The 22,251-nt window shown below is 39.4% G+C and overlaps 2 protein-coding genes and 1 pseudogene across 2 annotated transcripts; 2 read left to right on the forward strand and 1 right to left on the reverse strand.

Moving 5' to 3' along the window:
- Window positions 1–2,786: 2,786 nt before the first annotated feature.
- Window positions 2,787–3,476, forward strand: LOC145464255 (uncharacterized). Its single transcript, XM_081448091.1, has one exon. It carries the CDS (start codon window positions 2,794–2,796, stop codon window positions 3,409–3,411), a length of 618 nt encoding a protein of 205 aa, XP_081304217.1. The 5' UTR covers window positions 2,787–2,793; the 3' UTR covers window positions 3,412–3,476.
- A 120-nt stretch (window positions 3,477–3,596) lies between these two features.
- Window positions 3,597–12,657, reverse strand: LOC145464225 (salivary peroxidase/catechol oxidase-like). Its single transcript, XM_081448057.1, has 8 exons — window positions 12,349–12,657; window positions 11,667–11,712; window positions 9,739–10,342; window positions 8,851–9,094; window positions 8,221–8,405; window positions 6,415–6,707; window positions 5,131–5,696; window positions 3,597–4,617 (listed from the first exon to the last, which is right to left on the reverse strand). Exons 1-8 carry the CDS (start codon window positions 12,494–12,496, stop codon window positions 4,550–4,552), a joined length of 2,154 nt encoding a protein of 717 aa, XP_081304183.1. The 5' UTR covers window positions 12,497–12,657; the 3' UTR covers window positions 3,597–4,549.
- A 4,999-nt stretch (window positions 12,658–17,656) lies between these two features.
- LOC145464246 (melatonin receptor type 1B-B-like) lies at window positions 17,657–20,414 on the forward strand (annotated as a pseudogene).
- Window positions 20,415–22,251: the final 1,837 nt, after the last annotated feature.

The raw sequence follows: 22,251 nt of genomic DNA on the forward strand, positions 1-22,251 counted from the left end.
GTAAGCCAGAACTGGAACTCTAAATATAGTTGGAAATTTAGGACTTTGTCCGCTTTGGTGAGTTCTACAAAAAGCTACAGGCGATGTCATAGGGTGTGTATCCATGTACATAACAGCCACCCCTCATTTGTTTGCCAGAGACTGAGTAAGGTAAGATCAGTTTGAGACGAAATGAATCCCTGAATGTTATCCTGACTGTTTCATTAATTAATTTTCTGCAGATTTTGAATTCTTGTCGGAGTTCATCCGACGCTAAGAAAGAGATTAAAGAGTAATTGCACTAAAAATCAAAGAAATCGTGGCCACGGTCGAAAAATTGATTTTGCTTATACTTTGCCAGTTTGAAGGCCTAGGTAAGGACCTGAAGGACACCAAGTTAGTTTTTTTTGAAATATCCAATATAACGGCAGAAATTCACTAAAAACGGCCATGGCACCGAAAGCTCAAATTTCACTTCGCGATAATCCGAAATTTTACACTTTTCAGCTTCTTGCCACACAGACGTTTACATCGCTGTGAAACATTCTTAACTTTAAATGTATACCTTGATTCTTTCTTAATCAAGAGATGGTAATTATTTTCATTTTTTTTGTGTGTTTTCTGAGCGAACTTAGCCCCGATTAAGTAGACATACTATTCTAATTAAAACAAAACTCAAAAGTTATACAAATTCAGTGAGGAAAAAAGCTGACCGGTAGTGCTTCAAATCGTCTGATATTCTAGCAAAAGACAGTACAGTCAATGAATTTTACGTTAACAATTTTATTTTTGTGGGATCTTTTAGCAATTTTTCATGAAAGCCGATCAAAATTCGAGAAAATTGCAATTCAGCCCCTTTGAAACTTGCAACGTAACGCAACACGCCAAAATAGGTAAAAATCTTTTGTTGGCTTTGAAAATTTAAGGTGGCTCTGAACCCTATGTAGAGGATTTTTTAAAATTTTGCCAAAAAATGCGTCTCATCGTGCTTATCAAACTTTGATACTATAATAGAATTTCATCGTGCTGTTTTCGAATTATAAGCCCCTAAAGCTGTAATTAAGGGTTGTTTTAGCAGGTCATACTGTTACTATGGTAACCTATTGTATCACGAAAATAATAATAACGTGTTCACCAATGATTGGGTAGGTTTTTGATACCATGATTGTAGCATCAAATGATAAAGAGTGGCAATAATGACCCATCAAAATCTAAGTGCTGGACACTGTTTTGAGCCACCTTAAACAGCCTTGACACGTTTCAACTCATGATCAGTTTAACGTAAAGCAACTTTATATCACTTACTGATTTCTTTCACTTATTTCTCAGAGACTATGAAGCGTTTTGTTTTCTTCCTGATAACTTGGGACTTGGCGGCGGCAGTCCCGCGCTATAATCAAACTCAGGTAAGCGTGTGACCTCCGTTTCTCAAATACCAACTATTTCATTTTTCTGAGTTATTGATTGAAATTGTTTTTCATGCTGATAAATGATTAATTTATTTATTACTTTTACAGGACGAAAACCAAGACAAAGACCCTGGTACGTCTATCAACAGTCTTCCCTTAGTAGTTGTTACTAGCAGCACAACAATATCATCATTTCATTTTTTTAAAAAATGCTTGCAAATTGGTACAATATATTGTTGCTAATATTTTGAATGAGGTACTCTAATAAACATTACTTGCTATAAGATGACGCCCGCGTTATTTGACTTTCTGTTCAAGTTATGGTGGTGGGAGTTGACCAAATTATAAACCCCACATTCACCTCTATCGGGGTTGAGAAAAAAACACTACTCTACCAAAAGATTAACAGCTCTTCCATTCGAGCCTTCACAGAGCTCAAAAAACTGAGAAAAAGTGAAGAATTTATTGAAGAAGCTGAGAAAAAATACAAACAAAGTATTGACCGCTGAAAATGAATAGACCTAATTTCTGTTCGCACAAAAACAAAATGCCACTGAATTCAATCGATTGATGTAATTTCAAACAGTTTTAAACAACACGTTTTCTACCTTAGGACAACAAACTCTGCCAAACCGAGATTTCACTCAGTTAACGATTAGAAGTTGAAGATAGCGAGGAAAATACAGAAAAAACGTCTCGCTTAAAGAATCATATCTATTTTGACTGCTAACCAGAGAAATGTAAGCTTGTGTTTAACGACACTTAGCAAAAGCAAAGATATTACTGAATTTCTCAGGCAGGATGTAAGCAAAAAAGTTCAATGCTACTCTGCCAGAAACTAGAAACGCCCCCGTTTCGAGACTTCACACAGCTAAAAATTTCAGACATTTGAAGAAACCGAGAAAGTTTCTCTAACTTCGCAAACCAGAATAAAGACTGAGTATATATGGTATAGAATTCATTGTAAACAAAAAGTTCAAAACTACTCAACTAATTAAAGAAACTTCACTATGCTGAGACTTCACACATAATGAAACTGAGAAAAATATATATAAACGACAGGGTGACTGAAAGCCACATATTAACTTAAGCTTGCTGATCTTAGCTTGACAATTAGGAGGGAATCTTGTGTAAAAGGTGTTTTTCTCGTCGCTTCTCTTACTTTCTTATGAAAAGTGGACGTATGTTTAATTGCACTCGATAAGAGAACAATAGTGTCTGGGTTCCTTGACAAGTGGAATGATCTGTCAAAACCAACGTGTCTATTTTTCTAATAATTTTTCTTTACAAGCTTGAGTATCGAGCATTTTGTTTTCTTGTAACAGAATTAATAAAATAAATAAATTTGAAAATTATTTGTCTCTCCCTAGACATACCAAAAGAAATCGTGATTTATCATCAAACCATGTCTCCAACATGGCTGAAGGCCCATGCGTCCTATATTGCCAGTTTCCACACGAAAACCACTGAACAGCTCACATTCAACAGAGGCTCAGCAGATAACGCCGCCCTCCTTAAAGTTCCCATGATTCCTGCTGGTGTCTTGGATGTTTTCGCCTCGCTGACCGTTGAAATCGTGGTCTCGCATGACGTCAGTATCGGGACAGCACGTTATGGCAGCGATATTTTATATGGTGTGTCAGACGGGAATGCTGTTTTCGGAATTACTACGAGGGGTAAAGCTGATTACAGGTACGGCCCCCTATGTAATGGGTTCTTCGGTCACTCTGGTACAAAGTTGAGAGGAAGTGTGTGGGTCGGCACTCCTTCGCCTAAACCAAGCGACTCTTTCTATCCCGGTCAGTTTGCGATCACTCTGAAGGTGGATGAACATTGGGGCTCGTGCTACACTGCGCATGACGGAGGTTTCGTAAACACGGCTTACTTCAAGCTGATAGTGCTGCCCCACGACGGACTCACTCTCGAGGTTTATAAAGCAAACAAGTTCCATAAAGTTGGAATCAAGTACATCGAAGTCACTATCCTACAAGATGCCGCATCTTTGTACTCAGTGCAACTGTAAAATTAAGGGATATCAGTAAGGGGAATTTGTTTTTGTTGTTTCTTGCAGCAAAATGAGATCAACAATGATGGACTTCTTTATGTAATCCGCTCTGCTTGCTGGAATAAAAAAAAAAACAGGTTTTGGTAAACATGTGAAGCTCTTTGTTCTTTATATCACTTTTGAATCTATAGATTAGATCAATAATAATGGCAATGACAATGGCAGTGACAGTGACAGTGACAGTGAAGGTGACAGTGACAGTTAAAAAGACAAAGACAAAGACAATGACATTGACAGTGACAGCGACAGGGACAAAGACAGCCGGCCCCTTCGGCCCTGGGGTGGGGGCGGGGTTGGAGGGGAGTGGGGCATGAATTGCATAGTAACTCATGCATGTTAAAACATAGAAGAACTCTCAATATAAAGTTGCTAAAGTTTATTTACACTTTCATAGAGTTACTTTACATGCTTCGTTATTAGATTAACATTCAAAAACTAAGTATTGAAATGACAAAAAAATTCTTCGGCAGCGACTTTCCTTTATAATATAGTAAATGTACTAAAAATGACTGAACTTGGAGCCTGAACATTAAGATAGAATCTATAGTTACTCGAGTTTCACGCTTGAAGCGATCGAATTTGGAGCATATATATAATCACTGAATTAGTAGTTTCTCTAAAGTACGACATTTGTACTCAAGTTTTTTCATTGTTGACCTAAGATGTCCGAATTTTCTGAGGTATAAATAGATTTTTCAAGACTGCCTAAGATGACGTACGAAGTTTATCGAGTTTTTCAAGAGGTCCGGCATCACATTATATATATACATATTTATAAATGGATTGTCCACCATCAACCGATGCTGGAACACATCAACTTTTGCCCTTTATGTTATAAACAATTTATCGTACGTTTCCTAAAAGGAGAAGGATCGATTGATAAAAAACAATTAATGACTGCTTATACTTATCGACTAACAAGGCAATTTAATCCTTTATCAATTATAATATTGGTTATATAACTAGCTATTCGACGGCCACGTAGGTTGTAACTCAGGCGTGTTACATTCATTATTAACATCAACTACATCGTTTTTGACTAACTAAAACAAAACCTTGCATGGCGCAAATTCAAGAATGGATCCCTGGGAATACTTCAAGCAGCGACATTTCCGCCAAAACCACCACTCCGGGAAAATTTAGGAGCACCGGAATATTTAGGACCTAGCAATCAAGACATAAGAAATTAATATTTCACTTAGTACTTGTTCTGCATTATAAACTATCGCCATCTTTCCTAGAATTTTGTAGTATTTCTTGTTATTGGTGATTGACAGCGCGAAAAGGAAGCAGAAGAAAATATTACAGCTACCCTTTTGTTTTCACGAGCCTTACGTCTGTCTCAGCGAGCTCATTTCTCACACATTCCGATTCTTGGTTACCGATCTGGGGAAGAGAGAGAATAGCGATGCGGACTATTCTTTTGAAGCTTCTACTTCTAAATTACTGTCGACCAGTTAGAAGACGCTGCAAATTACATTCAAGGTTGTAACTGCCAAGGTTTCATAAGACGGCGCAAACCTAGTTACGTTAACTTTTAAGACAAGTTTGGTGGAATATTTGCTCCCGGAGTAATTAGTCGAAACAGTTTCAAAATATTCTAAGAAAAAAAAAAAGAATTCTTTTCCATCGGCAGTAGAATTTCCAGAATGAAAATAGAAAGCAAAAAGTACTTACTCTCTTTAAAAACATTCAAGTCGACAATTGGCAGATCGCTGCAGGACACATCACCATTTACATTATTGTTAATCCTTCGCAAGAAGACCTTGGGCTGAATAGTGAACACGCCATCTGAGTTGTCACATATCACTCGACCCAAAGTGGCCTTTCTTATCTCGGTCAGTTGTTCTATGGTAAACCCTGTGAGAGGGTCGTTTCTCTCATACCAGAAGCGATCACCAGCGCGGCAGTCCTTAAACTGTTTGAGAAACAGACAGGTGGCGGTTCTTCCCATCTCACTGCCTTCTATAGGGTTTTCACTCAATATTCCCGCAAATAGATCGATGTCCTCGACAGTTCTGTAAGTGTCTTCCAGTCTCACCCGCTGAGCAAATGGTATATCTGTAAGATCATTGAAGCCGGTACCTGTAGCTGCTGGACCACCACAAAGGTTTGAAATCTCGATATAGCCTGGTATGCCATGATCTCGTGCACGCTGAATGTTTATAGAAGCAAGGTCACCAAAAATACCATCGTGTGGTCCTGGTATTATGAGTTTCTCCAACACCGCCAAAGCAATATTCCTACGAGAAAGAAAAACACTAACTTATTGTCAAATACGATTTTTTGGAGAATCGTTTTTAACTGTTTGGCATGAAAGCCCGAACTTGCTATTTAGATCATTATATTTTTGTAAAAGGATCTACTCATGAATTTGGTGTCCTTTTAACAGTTGCTGTTATCAAAATAACTCAATTTAAGGGCAAGGCCTAGCAAAATCGATGCGTTTTAATGACAGAGAATGAATATTCTGACAACGAAGTTTCTATACTGACCGAGTTTTCCGATGTAGAACTATTCAATCGGAAACTTAAACAGGAAGCGCAGAAAGAAAGTAAACACCCTCATAAATGAAACGTTCACACACTCACACACACGACACACACACGCACATACACACATTGTTGTATTATAAAGTGCTTATCGACCGAGTGAGGTCAATATTTAATAGTTTGGAGGAATAGTGTCTGTTAGTCAGAACGTCTCTTTGAGAAGTATTACATTAAACCACCCTCACTTTGATTGCGACCATTTCTCCCCCAAATAAAAACGCATATATAATAAAGTCATTTAACTACTTCGCTATTAGATCACGGTTCATGAGATCGAAGTGTCTGTGTTATGTAAGTTACAGTTCAAGGGCTGCTGAAAGACAATCGAGAAATGAAGTTTTTGCTTTCCGATTGTCAATCAGTTTATTTTGTCTTACAAAACTGACAAGCCTAAACAATGAACACATACCGGTCAAATTCGAAGGCTCTTTCCAAAGCTAATCCAAGATATAAACCTGTATAGGGATTGACTCCTAAGTTTAGTTCGTAGAGCACTGCTGGGTCAAAAAAATCGACTGCAGATTCATTCAGGCGGTCCACTCTACGAACTCCATCCGCCAGTGTAAAGGTTTCCCGAATCAGGGTGTGGCCTATTCTTAAACCAGCCGTAGAGAATTCGTTGAACATTACACACTTTACAAAAGGATCGTAACCGTCGAAGAATGTTCCAGGTGCCTCTAACGCAACTCCTGCTTCTTGCCTCTGAAACAGAAGACGGTCGTTCGCGGTTAATATCCATTCACTTGGAACAGAGCCGCGCTTGCAGTAGTTCGTGCGCGGCTTGGGTAAGTCTAGTTTGATCTCAGAATCTCTTAGATTATAAGGTGTACTGCTGATGCTAAATAGGTTTTGCAGGTGTGTACGCCGTCATTAAAATCCATACAATTGGAGCGCCCCGGATCAAAATAATAATTCAACTATTGATTCATGCTTTAACGTGTTTCGTCGAGATATGATTCATGTCCGAAGTTTTGCCGAAACCACTAAAGAAGCGTACGAAATGCCGAAAGGAGACCAGGTTAGAGCAGTATTGAGTACTTTTTATACGTTACCCTAAAGTGCATCATAAGTTGCGGATTTACATATCTCACATTTTTAATATCTTCGGAACCAGTAAAGATATTTGCAAATGGAAAACAGCGCTTTTTATCTTTCGTGGAATTCTAGGTGATTAAGCTAAAAATTCAAGGGGTAAAAATTTGATCATAGTACCACTTAAAGTTTGTGGATAAGCCCTTTTTGTGTGTGATCACGTAACCCTTTGAACAGAGCTTTCTTCATAACAGCGGGCTTTTGCTTGGGTCGGTACTTATAACTGAGGCCACGATCATAAATGTCATCAAATAGTGATGCATAAAAGCCGAGCTGGTATCTCGTACGCTTTGACATGTTACTCCAAAGAGGATTCTAACGACGGAATACTCGAACCTGGGCCTTTTAAATGTTTTGATCAATTAAAACGGTTCCAATTTTGAATAATTATCTCACACATGCAATGGACAACAATGCTCACTCAGGCGTAAGACGCGCTGCGTGCCTTTGCTTTTTTGTTCGGCTCTGGATTTCAAACAGAAATGTCATTTGTTTTCCCCTTCATCTTTCGAATAGAAAAAGACATGTGTTGCCTTTTAAGTCCTCGATCAACGACAGACTACGTAAACCGATCGAGTAAAAGACTACGTCTGATGAACTGCTTTGACCGGTCGAGTAAAAGAGGACAACGATAAAGTAGAAGAAAGTTTTTTGCGCACCGTTCTTTCCATTTCGCAATGCTTTGGAAGAAGAATATTTTGTGGGAGAACTTTTGGCTCCCGCGCTCAAACCATTTCGAGTGTGACATGTCAACAAAAAAAGTGAGAATGTCGCTGCACACGACTTTGTTGACAAAAGTCTTTGTGAAGAGCGCAGGCCGCCTTTAAATTAGAGCGCTTTTGTTAGCTTATTACACCTTGGGATTTACTTCACACATCAGACCGTTTGATTGACAGTCGCCGATTCATTGACGAGAGTAGTCGGAATTCCGACAGTTAATATTTGTAAATATTATTCCACGCATTGAAAAACTGAGCACTGCAAATATATGTCGCGAAAGACAATAGCATTCTGCGCGATGTATAATTTAGAAGTTACAAATAAATGGATATCTACGTATTCTTTTTCCTAATGAGAAAAGAAGGATGAATTATTACATTATGTTCTTCTATCTGGGTCTTACCAAAGTTTGATTGGGGATGAGTGCTGGCAACCATTCATTATATGTAATGTGTTGTATCATGGCACCAACGATTCGGCGCGCCTCTTGAAACAGTTTCTCGTCATTATACCATGGATTTAATAAGTGTAGGAGTTTGGCAATACGGTTGTGTTCACGAACCCACAGAGCGTGCATTGCCATTAAAGCTGTCAAACAAGAGAATATAATGGTTGTTTAAGTGGAGTTAAGTAAAAATTCACTTTTGCATTACTCCGCGACACGATTGGCTTACAAAACTAGCGCCACTTTTTCATTTAATCAGAAGTGAAACCTAAACCAATCGTCACTCGCTCGTCCAGGTTTTCCCGCGCTTGCCGTCAGCTACATGCATGCACTTGGAATTTTGATTGGTTCACTGTATTGTTTGTGTCCTTTGTGATTGGCTAGAGTGATTACTTTAATATTGGTTCTACGAAACTCATTTGAAAACCGTTCTAAGCGAAATTCAAATAAACATGTATGCCTGTCGGTTAACACTAAAAGGTGTTTGTGTCTCATTGTTCAGTTTAATTATGAGGTAGTGTTATCGCTAAGCTGAGTTCGGATTTCTTAACAGCACGATTTTGAAGTTACGTCACCAGTTTCTCCCACCTTGATTCTCATTCACCCGAGGATCACCAGCTCTGAAGCAAGGTTCATTTACGAGATCGCTAGATCTACAGAAGCCTGCTTCACCGCCCGCAGATTCAGCCACCGGTAGAACTGGTAGTTGATTAACGTCAGGAAAGGCATCAACCAGAAGTTCACCCCCTATGAATTTGCGAAGGCTGTCCGCTGTTTCGAGATCTGAACCGTACACTTGTGACGAATCAATGTAAGCGGTTATCTCGTTTATCTGTCGTAGAAAAATTTAGGTTATTTAGGTTAGAGACAACCATTCATTTTGCTAAGGACGCTAAACTGTTTATAAGCTAACGAAACTGCAGAATTACATAGAATACGATTTCCACTAATCGCTAATAGTGTAAGTCTGAACTGGAGAGAACTAATAACATGGCATGCTTACGCAAAATAATATATTTTGTTTTCGTATCAGAACTTTGTTACAACTTACTTTTTGAAGGAAGATATATTCACACAGTAGTTTTATTAAATAGATGATAGTATAGCTATCCCTTTTCACGTTGTACTTAAAGATAACTAACTACTGAGTAACACAATATTGTCTAAAGTATTATTTAATGCGGTTATTAAAATTTTGCGAGAAGCTAGTGTAGCTAACATTTGCTGAAGTCTTTCTTTGTCTAGCCACTTTGTTTTTTAAATGTTATGAGTATTTAACACTGTAACTGAAACCAAACTGGCTTCCATGACGTGTGCATTATGTGAAGTCATGATTAAGTAACTGATCTATTAGGCATATATGATAAGAAATTTGACCATATATGAACTGCGTGTAATTTAGAAAAAGAAACTGACCAATGTGTAATCTCAGAAGATTAGAAACTGTCCGATGTGTCATCAAGGATAACAACTGACCTGCTCGCCATTGCCGTTCCGTTCTGACCTGGCGAGAGGGGTACACTTTGCGCTAGGGTCACCTAATAGATTATTCCCGCTGGTGATGTTGACTCCAAAGCAGTCAGGCTTCTCAAACAGGCTGGGACAAGCGTTCTGGCTCACGCCACAATCGGTCTGTGGGTCCACCCCTACGGTAAACTCAGTTAGCGTGACGTCATGGTCCAAAAATTGACCCCACGTCATTACCATGTGGGTAAAATCCGCTTGGACTTCAGAACTGGAAAATACCTTCTTGCTAACTTGTCTTGCATTTGGAAGGGGAAATGGTCCGCCGGTAAATTGCAAGGTAGAGAATTGCCGAGGTTGGAAGTCTGGCTCATACGCAGGAGGAACGAAACGTTGATGCGGTGTGAAGGCGGCTCCGGTTGTAATGTTGCAGAGATTGTTGCATGTGCCATCAAACGTGCGATACTTGCCGTGTTTAAGACATAATAATCTTTTGGCGAGTGAAGCCTCGCAGTTTGGGAGGTTCAGGGTATCCAGCAGTAGTTGTGTAGAAGAAGAAACTGACGCTTGAGGCGTTTCATAGCAGGCTATGACAAGTAGCATTCCAAAGAGAAAGCTGCAATAGAGAAAAGAGTGACATTTAAATCACAGTGTATTCATCATAGTTAGTAGATACTAACTATGGTATTCATAGACTCTATTTGAAAAATTATATCTCACGTAATATATGTCTTTTAGGATTAGTTATATTTTTCTATTATTAGATTTAGAAGAAGAAGAAGAAGGAGAAGGAGAAGAGGAAGAAGAAGAAGAAGAAGAAGAAGAAGAATTATTTAACTAGGGTAACTCTTACAGTTACAAAAACTGATATTCTATGACAATTAACAATTAGATTATGAGCTCGAGATTTCTATGAGGTGATAGAAGCAACTATCACCTCATAGAAATCGAGAGCGAATAATCTAATTGTTTTAGTAGAATTCTAACTAGAATTTATTTCAAATAACAGTTTCCAGTTATTTCTTGGCGTACTATTAAACTTCGTGCCTTAGTAAGATAGCTTGGATTGAATTGCCATTTGACGTTGCAGTTGTGTGCACGGGCGCATCATTTTTTCAGTAATTCCAAGGTTTTTTCAAGTCTCGAAACAGTAAATGTCCTTTTTTCAATCATCTCAGGAATATTAATTAGTCATTTGCATCAAAATATTCCTTCAAAACTTTGGAAAAACGAAAAATACGTCGCTGTTTCGAAGACGACCACCAACCACTGCACACTAATTAACAATTAGACCCGTGGCCCTTGAGGGCGAAGGGTCTAATTGTTTTAGTATCACCCAACTAGTCGGACAGAAAAGGTAATAATAAAGTTAGCAAATGCAAGTTGAAGAAATATTTATTTGGGAATAAAACGAAAGAAAGCGTCACGCTCGATGGCGCCAATTTCGCTACTCGATGACTATTACTAATAGTCCCCTAGTAGCGTAGCCAATCAAAATGCAGGATTTGCATTAGTCCACTAGTTGGGTGATACTAATGGCTGATAGTGTGCAATGGCTCAGCCAATCAGATTGCAGCATTTGCATTAGTGTTCAGGTAGAATTCTACTAAACAATAGTAGAAATATAAAAGTATGTTAAAAATACTTTGAAACTAGTCCTAACTAAGCTAATAGAAAAATTCCCTAAAAATACGTCGAAGACAATTGTCAAATATACCGACATATACCCATCGTATACTGCATACTCTTTATTTCAAAGCAAAATAACTTCGTATACTATTTTCACTGAAACACATGAGGACCCTCGGGGCTTGGAGCTGTGAGCTGTTTGATAATTTATTAAGTTCAACGCAAAAACGTTTCAAAGTCTGAGTTGAAAGTTAGAGACTGCGCGATATCACCAAGATGACATCAATTTATTCATCGTAACTTAAACATACCTCGTGGTGCACATTTTGCCTTTGGCTAATAGCTCCCACTTTTCACCTGTTGAATCATAGAGAGTACTATATCAGTACTGGCAAACTAATTCATAACGCTTGTTTTCTATATTGCCATGAGTGGGTCGCTGAAACAGTATGTGACATTAACCACGCGAAATATATACACGCTACAACCATCGACGCAAAATCGGCAACCTGGTAGTTTTAGCCCGAGTTTGCTATGATATAGGCCTAAATTAAAAACATTAACGCGCTTTTTCGTTTTATTAACAATCTTTTACCCCTGGCATTAATTACTCAAAGAAGTAAAAAGAACAAAGTTGTCATCTGTTAGAGCCCCTTTAAGGTGGCCAGAGAAAACAAAATAGCTTTTGCTTGCAATGGCCACTATTTGAAGTTAGCGAATTGAGAACTTAAAAACAAGGGCTACAAATACACAACTTAAGTTACAAAGTAAGATAAAACATAAATAAATAAATCAAGAGGAACAATAAAACTTTCATGAATTCTGATGCCCTTTAAAGGAAACATTCTGCATGGCGAACCAAAAAAGATATTTCGCTCTACAAGCTTCTTTCTGAGTCGCACTTATTACTTTTTCCTCGCTTCTACGACAGAAATTTCAATTTTAACATCAGCCTAAGAAAATGTATCGTGCATATATGTAATCGTACAATACCTGTTACTTGGAGAGGAGAACTCAAGAGAGAACAGAATGATTCCGTCAAGAAGCTCAGATCTTCAGCGGAGAACGTCGCTTGCTGTGGTGAAATGAGTTGATCGTGTTCCCTTTTATTTGAGACGGTGTGCAAAGTATTGACAGTCATTAGTCATGAAATAACGAAAGCACTTTAAACTTTAAAGCCGATATCTAAAGTTGCCCGTGGTCCGTGCGGAACTATTTTCAGACAGTTTCACGCAAAGCGGTAACATGTTGCTGAAACAGTAATATCACCCTGATTTGTTTGTTTTGTGACGAAATCACAGGAGACCCGAACACTATATCAGCAGTAAAAATAAATGTGCTGTTATTTTCCTGTGTTTCTGTGTCTTTTTTGAGTCGTTTAGAAGGGAATGGAATGAAGGCGGTGAAGGCGGTTTATTTTTCCGAATATCAGCTAATATTATATCGTCTGCCACTTTGTAATCATGACACTCCGATTACGTGTCAATTTTCTATTATCGTCGTTAACTAGTTTTAAAATATTAACTCTCATCGAGGGGAGAGATTTTCAGGTTTCATAATAGCCTGCGTAGGTTGGTGGTTTTTAAGCAATTTGAGCGCGCTAAGAAAGCGGCGAAGCGCCAGAGCCGCCTTAACGAGCGGCGAATCCGCGAGGAGCCTGAGAGAGAGACAACTGAGAAACCTGCACGGATAAGCGGCATTTTTAACTTGGAAAGTATTTATTATTTTCCAAGTTGTAGTGGTGGAAACGATTTTACTCCATCACTCCTTTACTTCGCGTTAGACATTTGGAAACCCGGGGAAAACTCCCAAATGAAAAAGCAAGGGATGCTCGTCGCAAAATTTGAATTTAACTCCGATTAAAAAGGGAGACTAATATGGACGTTGCTTGAGCTTCATTAGCCCCCTAAGATACCACTTAAAACGGAATAGGTTCGATCACTAGCCACTGTTCAAGAACGAATCCCGCGCGGACTTGTGGACCCGACTCGCGTACTCGAGGGATCGGCGGAAATCAAGCCTGAAAACAGATATTAAATGAAAGCGTTTCTTTTATTATTATTTCCTCGAGTGCACCCTAAGGGATACTCTGACAGCTAAAAATAGTGACGTTTCTTCATCAACACCCTAAGTGAACCCAGAATCCTTGATTTGTACCCGAGATGACGAGCATCCCCGACCTTTTCATATAGGAGTCCCCCCCCCCCCCCCCCCACCTTCCCTCGGTTTCGAACATCAGCCGTCTAAGGCCGTTTTACAGTCGCTTGCATCGTGTCAAGTTGGTTATTTTCGAGAGGTAGAAGGTAGAATGATTTCTTTCATTGCAAGGAAAATACTTATGGTTCTTCCTTAGCGACTCGATTCAGGGAAAGTCTTAGTGGTACCGCAGCTTCAAGTGTTTCGCTCAGGCTATACCTCCCTTTTGACCAAACAAAATGATCTCGCCGTTTTTGACTACAGCACAAGAAAGACATGTACAAATACATGTAAAGTAAAACGTGTAGGCAAGCCTGAGTAACAAACAGTTTCTTAAAGCTGAACTCAGTTTTCCATTTTGCAAATATCACAACACATCCCTGAATAGAAAAAGGCTTTATGGGCTTGTTCGAAAGCTAAACTACCCTCACATCACAAGTAGTTCGATTCCTTAATGAGCAATGCCTCATAACACCCTTTTATAATTTATTTTCCAAGTTCAGTGGCTCACAGCCACTTTGATCTACTTGACCTACTTTTTACTGTCATTTGCATCTGCTAAGCCGGTGATTCCATTTTTTTTTTTTTTAAAAAATCTTTTTATTACACACAGAAGAAGAAACAGGCAAAATTAGAAAAAATCCTGTGCGGTGGATTTTGCTAAAATTAAGAGAAAATGGAAATTTTAAGATTGGAAAAATTCCACTCCATAGTTTTTTTTTTACAATTTCGCACATGCCTTCCGCTTTTGCTGATGAACAATTTTTTACATTAAAAAAGTAGGGTCACCGGATCAGTTTTTGGGAGATATTAGCTTCGTGGATAAGGAATTTTTAGCGCGCGTTCTACGCGCAAATTAAAATCTCGAGTTTACAAGATCGCACTTTGCGCATTCGTGAGGGCGGCCCGTTGCTCAGCAAAGCCCGCAATTCCACGGGAATAAACGCGAATACCCACAAATAGTGTTTTCTTTTTTGCTGTTGTCGTTAGCAGCATAAGCGGTAGAAGAAGAGTGTCATAAATACCCGAAGGTGAGACTGGCCTAGAAAAAAATAACCAAGAAAACTTGAAGAGTAGTTTTTCTCCTGCTGTTTTTTTTAGATTGATAACCGGCGCGATCGATCGCAACATCAACATCACAATTTTCGTTTACATTCCAGCACAGCGGTTTAAAAGAATGTTTTTTCATTTGAAATTGTCTGAAGGATAAATGTTTTCGAAGGTAAAAAATAAGCGATATCGCAAACAGCTCACTAAATTTGGTGGAAACAAAGTTTTACGAAGTAGGCCTCGCGCCGTCATGTTTGTTGTGAGTTTTGCAAACTTTAAATCGCGCGACCTCTCGGGTGATCGCGTGATGCCTCGCACTGAAGTGCGTGTCAGAGCACAGGCTTCTCACGGAAATATTACTGTTTTGTGCGCTCGCGCTCAAATTGCTTAAAAAATTGCTTAAACCGCTAAGCTATACAGGCTAGTTTCATAATGGCCGCGCGTTAAAAGAGAAAGGAGACAAGGGGTGAGACTTGCCAAGAGCTTTCGTTTAGTCTGTGACTACAGTTCAGTGGACCAGCCTGCGTGGTTCCTCGCGTGGATATGTGCGACTAAACACGAGACGATGGACGGCGGCCTTTGATTGCAATTTCCCCGGGCAATTTCAGCGCCGAGCGCAAATCTTTCATCAACAATACCAGGCAATTTCAACGTTGTTTACTAGTGGGCCAATTGATATTCTGTATTTTTTTCTATTGCCGTTTTTTTGGCTCGGTATGTTACCAGTTAAAAAACAAACTTTTGCAGACAACATAAATATATTTTAGCCAGAGAAAACCTATGTTTTCACGGCTCCAGGCCGCGCTTCAGTGAAGATTTTTCAATTAGTCATCAAAACTTGGTTTATTCAAAATCTGAATTTATTTATTTATTTTATTTATTTATTTTATTTAACATTTCTTTATACACGGTTTAAGGCAGTTCTTAAAGTGTATATGACATGAAAAATAATTTCTGCTGATTTGAAAAGCCTTTCAAAATACAGAAGAATGGCGTTTTTCTTTTTGAAATATCTTTTTTCGTATTAGAGATATTGCAACCTCACTCCTAGGCTCTCTCTCCGCTGCCTCCCTTGGTCGTTGGAAGCCCCTGGTTGCGGTTGGTCACGTGACCACCTTTGACACAAACTTTTTCACGGGGGTAGAGTCCACGAACAATTTTTGTCGATCTCAACTGAAGCGAAAGAAAGGCAATCGCTGGCCATCGCTATGTTTAAAACCCACACACGGGCAAATACACCTTTGAAATTCTCCAGTCTTATTCTAAGCTTCACACAGGCCAAACGAAATATATTTACATATATCCAGCGTAATGAAGTATCACTCTGATTTCAATTCCAGCCGGTCGAATTACTAAGAAGTAAAACTGTTTCGCTGTTAACCTCACGGCACATTGTTCACTATATAAAGCGATGTCTTATTTACCATTTTGCAAAATATAATTCTTGATTAAGCCAAGGCACCGTCTTAAACATCTGTCTTAATATAAACTTACATAAACCTGATGCTAATGAATTATAAGTGCTTCTATGTCGACAAAACTGTAAATAATTTACATTGCTGTAAATCAAATGCAAGTCAGAATATTCGGCTAATCGACGGCGTGAGAGAAATACTTTTTAACATCCAAAACACAGCACAAAGAAGAAATTAAATTACCTCCGAATTCAAAGGTTCAAGAGACTGATCCACTGGTTTCACTTCGATTCGGTACGTGACGTTTTACATGTGTTAACCGTCGAAAAGTTTGAGCTCCATTCGGCTGCCGAATTTCTTTGTGAACGAAAGTCTTCTATATTTTGAAGACGGCAGAAATAATATAGCATTGTTTATTGGCAAAATTCCACATCAGCGGCCTCGAGAAAGCGGGTAGTTTTTAGCGACTGCTCGAGGTTTTAAAACCCACAAAGTTTGCCAAAAGAACAATCAAAACACTTTGCCACCCCTCCCGCCCAACAGACTTTTTTACCACTTAGATTCTGGGTGGTCACGTGACCAGGCACAACCAGGGTCTTTCTGGAGGCAGAGGAGAGCGACTCTGGAAACGAGGTTGGAGATACTGACGTTTTTCTATTATGCAAATTAGATCAGTGATGACGTCATAAGGCTTGCAACTAAAACGCGGTTAAATACTGAATAAACAATATCTCTGGAAATATTGAAGCAGCGTTCTTGAAACTTGGCACCACAAATGTGCATCATAAAAGAAACAAAATGACACCCTTAGTGCTGTTACTATGACAACAGTTTTGCCGCTGGTGCTGTCTTAATAAAAACTGAAATTCCCAGTTTTTGTCTTAAACCAATAATCATCTACCCCACCCAATCTAATGATGGGAGGTAAGACAATATGGGGACTATGTCTGTTCCATGTAGGACCCTTTGTCTCACTTTAGAGGTTGCAAATGGGGATATTTGGTTTTTTGACAGAAAGAGACTTGCCGAAAGAGTTGCTCTGGCAACAACACTAAGGGTGCCAAGTTTCAAGAACACTGCTTCAGTATTTCTAGAGATATTGTTTATTCAGTATTTTATCAGTTTTTAGGTTCAAACAATATGACGTCGTCACTGATCTAATTTGCATAACAGAGAAACGTCAATATCTCTAAAACGAAAAGAGATATTTTAAAAAGAAAAACGCCATTGTTCTGTATTTTGAAAGGCCTTTCAAATAAGCAGCAATTTTTGTTTCATGTCGTATACACCGCTTAAATACTAGCAACGGATGTCATCTATTTATCTCGCGAGACTGATCAGAAAGCATGCGCGGCGTGTTCTGTTTTATGTTTCTGACGTACGCTGCTGTCAAACGTAAACAAAAGAGTCTTTCAAGGGAACAATAGGACCACTTTGACGAAGCACATGTTCACAAATTTAAAAGCACTTCCGTTCCAGTCAAGTGTAGTCAAAGATCGGACGAAAAGCCGCGTCTAAATACAACTCAAAAATGAGATGAAAAAAAGACGCCCAAGCAAACAAATCCAACTTCATCTAAATATTAACTGCTTTATCAATCGAGATGTGAAATTCTGACCGATTTTGTTCCGTAACATGAGAATTAGGTACCAAAATAAAACTGACCTCATGCAAACATGGCTTCCGGAGGTCAAAATTAGAGCAAATCTACAAACAAAATGAAAGAACTGCGCTAAGGAAGAAAAGGGAAGAATAATTCTGGCAAGTCATCCAAAGACCTTGAAACAATAATTGTCCAGCGCCTTAGAGCAGAGGTTTCTGGCAAAGCTCAGAAGTGCTTTCGAGTTGGAGCACGCGAGTTCGTGTCTTTCGAAGATTTCGACGCTCTCCAGTGATAACATTGGGGGTGACAGGCCTACACAACTCCTATCGTCGCGTAATAGCCACTTTTAAAGTTTTTCTCGAACGTGTATATCTTTTAAGGATCTGCCCCTTTTACGATAGGGGGATCTTTGAATATTTCGTTAAGCAATGGCTGATTTTGGATTAAATGGCAGTGTTAAATGAGGATGACAGGCCCTACATGGGCGAACCCCTAGCTTCGTGACACTTGTGAATTTGCCGTTGTTTTTGTAAATTTCGGCCTCGCGACCTTTATTAGTTCATACTCGTATCGGAGGGATACTTTATGGTGTTATTAAGAAGACATTTTGCCAGAGTAGAGCCGTTAGATCGAGGTCATATAGGTATGTGTGGTTTCCGCTGTTATCTGGGTGTAATTTGTAGAGTCAAGAGATAAGAGAGAGAATTCCTCATATAGGTCCTCTAACTAAGGTAATCCCTCTTAAGTTATTTTTAGACACGGTACCCAGTTCTTCAGAGGATGCTACTCGCGCGATGCGTGGACAACCGAAGCGACTTTCTCGAAACTACCTGAGACGAAATGGCGGGAACGCCATTTTATATGTTTTGATTTCGTTTCATAGCAGAGATGTTTTGTGCACTCTCAGCCATCTTTTTGTTCGGCCGGGCTTTCGTTTGGTTTGTGCTCGCTTAGTAGCTGTTTATTCGGTTTTAGGGAGTTTAATTATGCAAACTTTAACGGCAACGGCAACGGCAACGAGCACGGCTGTGTAAGCGTGTGTTATAATTCTTTGTTCATTTCTTTGCTGTTGTTTATAAAAGCTCACGAAACAAGAACGTGAAATAGCCACACTCTGCATATTCGAGAGAACGTGCTGTCTTACATATTCTGTTTGGGATATTTTTGACAGTATGGACAAACTGAATGAATCTATATTCTCGCGAGATTCGTAGGTTGGATATTAAGTCCTTTTTAAATCGATGTTGCCTTTGGCGTTGTTGCCGTTGCTGCTTAAACTGCTTTTGCTATTTGGGCAGCGAGCGTCTTCCTGCACTTTCGACCATGTGTTTGTTGGGTTGCCAAGCTTGTGTTTGGGTGTTTGTTTGCTTTGCACTCGTTTGTCTACTCATTTCTCTGCCGTTCATTCAGTTTTTTATTGTTTGTGCCGGGGACATCCGTCTCTTATTTAAACTCCTATTAAAGTTTCGAAATGTATTAAGAAATACCGTCAACAATATGCTAACGAATGTTGAAATTGGATGGGCAATTGACATCTCCACTGGTGAAAGCGAAATACTGGGATTAACATGTGACGCCGATAGCTGAAACGAAAAACCTTTTCTGAGGCTTTACAGCAAACTCGAGAGCAGTGAGATCAATTTGATGGTAAGGTTGGCACCTTTGTGTCTATGATGCCGGACGATTTGAGCTCACGGAGTCTCACTTCGATCGTTGTAGAAGTCATCAGCCTGCTCATAACCTTGAACATTTTGTCTCTAATTGGAAACACCTTGGTTTGTATTGCGATTTGCAAGAATGCTCGTCTCCGATTTGCTCTCTGCTGTGTTTGTGATGCCCATAAGCGCGAGCGTATTGACAGCAGGCAACTGGATTTTCGGCGGAACGCTTTGGCAACTTTACGCCTTCTTCAGCCAGTTTGTTATCTACGTTTCTCCTGTAACCATGGGTTTAAGAGCTTTAAATCGTTATGTGAGGATAGGCAAGTCGGATCAGCAGTACAAGAGACTGTTTTCAGCGAGAAAGTCGCGCGCTTTGCTTGCCTTCGTGTGATATTTCGTTGCATGTTACACGGTGGTTCGATCTTCAAGCGTACAAATTCGTCCCAGGTTACGCCCAGTACTCTATCGCAGTACTCTATTGCCGAAACCGGCAAACTTATTCACTACGGCATCGTCGTTACGTTGTTCTTTTTAACACCGTTGATATCAACTGCATTCAGCTACACAAAAGTCGTGAAGGTGATCCGACAGCACAATGCGTCTGCAACTGCGACGATTCAAAGACGAGAAAACGCTCGGGAAAGAAGCCGTAAATGGTGGAAAAGCAAGGGTATCACCAATCATGAAATCAAACTCAGCAAGTCTCTCAGTTCGTAGTCGTCTTCGCCTTCATGATCTGCTGGGTACCGTCTGGATCATCGTTATTCTCCGTCGCTTTCGTCTTGTCACAATGATGCCTCGAAACGTTGAGCTCTTTTGTATGTTTCTATTTTATTTGTCGGATTCAATCAACCCCTTCATATATGCTGGGATGAATCCCGCATTTCGAAGAGAATTCCATAAGATTTTCTCCTGTAAACACTGGCATGAAGCTGACGTAGCTGATAACAGAAGAGCAATGAGCGAGGTTGCAGCTCAGACTCCAAACATGGGATTTTTTGGCGCGTGCGCCGACCGAGCTTCCATCGTGATACTTCTTTACTCAGTCTTTCTGTCGAAACGAGTGAAATTTATCGAATAAGGCCGGTAGATCTTGGACTTAGATCAGCCATATCAGAAGCTACCTGTTTATAAATTAAAGGCGAATGGTCAACTGGTTCCTTTAAAAAGTTGTGCTAGTATTGATCCTTCCATTCTTGGTTTTCATCGAGAGAAAAAAATACGTTTGCACGCATGAATAAAATTAAGAATCACAGTAGCTTAACGACAGGTATAGAGAACCATTTTAGAGCATGTTTAGGCTAAATCAGTAGTGGTGAGACTATAAAGTTTTAGAGAAAATGATTTTCAGAAAATTACAAGACTTAGTATGAATCCGCCTAGAAAGGACACCAACGTAGCCTCCGTGGAAGTCAGTTAAGAAATATACTAGACAAGCAATCAGTGTTCCTAATTTTGCTTCAGGATTGTTGACTTCAGCACTGGTTATGACTGTCACCATGACAATGACAATAACAATGACAATGACAATGACAATGACAATGACAATGACAATGACAATGACAATGACAATGACAATGACAATGACAATGACAATGACAATGACAATGACAATGACAATAATAATGATAATCAATACTTTGATTATAAAAAAGCCTTTCCGGTATAGTATACCGCCTGGCATAACATTTTCCAAGGAGTTTAGCTTCACGAATTGCTCATGTTTGGTCAGTTTTGTGGAAACAAATTGAAGTGCATTTGAATTCATATTTCATTAGCGAAAGCAGTCGAGTCGGAGATCTCGGGCAAGTTTCTGTCTTGTATTTGAATTTTAATTCATTACAAAACTAGTTTGCTAGAGTAGCTAGGCATGTAGTATTGTCATGCTGATCGGCTCAAAACGCCACCTTATGAAATGGATCAATTTACCGCGGCGTATTAACAAGGCCTAGTAACAAGGCAAACGGGTGAACACGCCTGACAAATGTCAATACAAAGGGAAGTACACGGGGATTAAACTAATTAAATATTTAACCGAGGTGGAAGTGCATATCAAGGCAAGTAACTTTGATTGCCAGTCCCTTTTATAGAACACTGAAATATATTTAACTTGCATGGGCTGGTTGGAATTTACGAGGCTTTTGTAATTTTGTCTAATAAACTGAACTGGTGTTAAAACATTGTTTTGCAGTAATTGCTCTTAAAGGAGAACGGAAGGCGAAAACCCATTTTTTAAAAAGTCGTTCTTGCGAAAGCACATGATACGTCGTAATCAAATCGCTATGTTTTAGGATTTGAACTAACTTTTTAACTTGATTGTAACAGCAGAAAGCTCCCTACCTGAACAATTTGAAGGTCCGCCATTTTGGAAGCCATGTTGAAGGCTTGGGCGCATAGCATGACGTCACTGCGCACAGGTGAAAAACACGCGAATTTCAAGCACTACGTTTTCACTGAGATTGTCGTCAAATCGAATTGTAGAGCTCGAAAGAGAGCTCGAAAGAGAGCTGTAGAGCTCGAAATGTTACGTTTGTGCATAATTGAATCTTATGTAGGAGGATTAACTGAGCTCAACGAAACGTTCGAAATAAATCTCACAGCTGGCAAATTATTTATGACCATTTGTGTACATAAGTTTACATGTTATTTAGTTCTCTTGGTACTCTCATTCTGCGCACTTGACACAAACCCACGATAGCGATCTCTAGGACTTCCCTTTTTTAAACAAATCGTTTGAAAGAGAGGGTGCTGTGTTATACATCTAGAAGTCGGTTGAGCTGCCTCTATGTCTGAACCAAAAAAATATAAACAGGTTATATTGCAACCATTTCGCTGCCATGTGAGCCTGCCACGCACGCCACGACAAAATACGAAATAAATGAAATAAATCAAACAACACTTTCCTCCCACCGAGTCCATGGCTGTTTATTAGCTTCCTAGTGCCAAAATAATCAACATCTGCTGAAAACAA

The sequence above is a fragment of the Orbicella franksi genome, chromosome 12 (assembly GCF_964199315.1).
Source record: "Orbicella franksi chromosome 12, jaOrbFran1.1, whole genome shotgun sequence".
NCBI classification, from domain to species: domain Eukaryota; kingdom Metazoa; phylum Cnidaria; class Anthozoa; order Scleractinia; family Merulinidae; genus Orbicella; species Orbicella franksi.

What these genes read in the sequence shown, in the direction of transcription:
- LOC145464255 (XM_081448091.1), top strand. Translation starts at nt 2,794, where the DNA reads ATGTCTCCAACATGGCTGAAGGCCCATGCGTCCTATATTGCCAGTTTC.
- LOC145464225 (XM_081448057.1), bottom strand. Translation starts at nt 12,496, where the DNA reads ATGACTGTCAATACTTTGCACACCGTCTCAAATAAAAGGGAACACGAT. An exon ending in TTCTCCTCTCCAAGTAACAG is followed by an intron (nt 11,713 to 12,348) that starts GTATTGTACGAT and finishes ATGATTCAACAG; the next exon opens with GTGAAAAGTGGGAGCTATTA. An exon ending in CTTGAATGTTTTTAAAGAGA is followed by an intron (nt 4,618 to 5,130) that starts GTAAGTACTTTT and finishes CTTGATTGCTAG; the next exon opens with GTCCTAAATATTCCGGTGCT.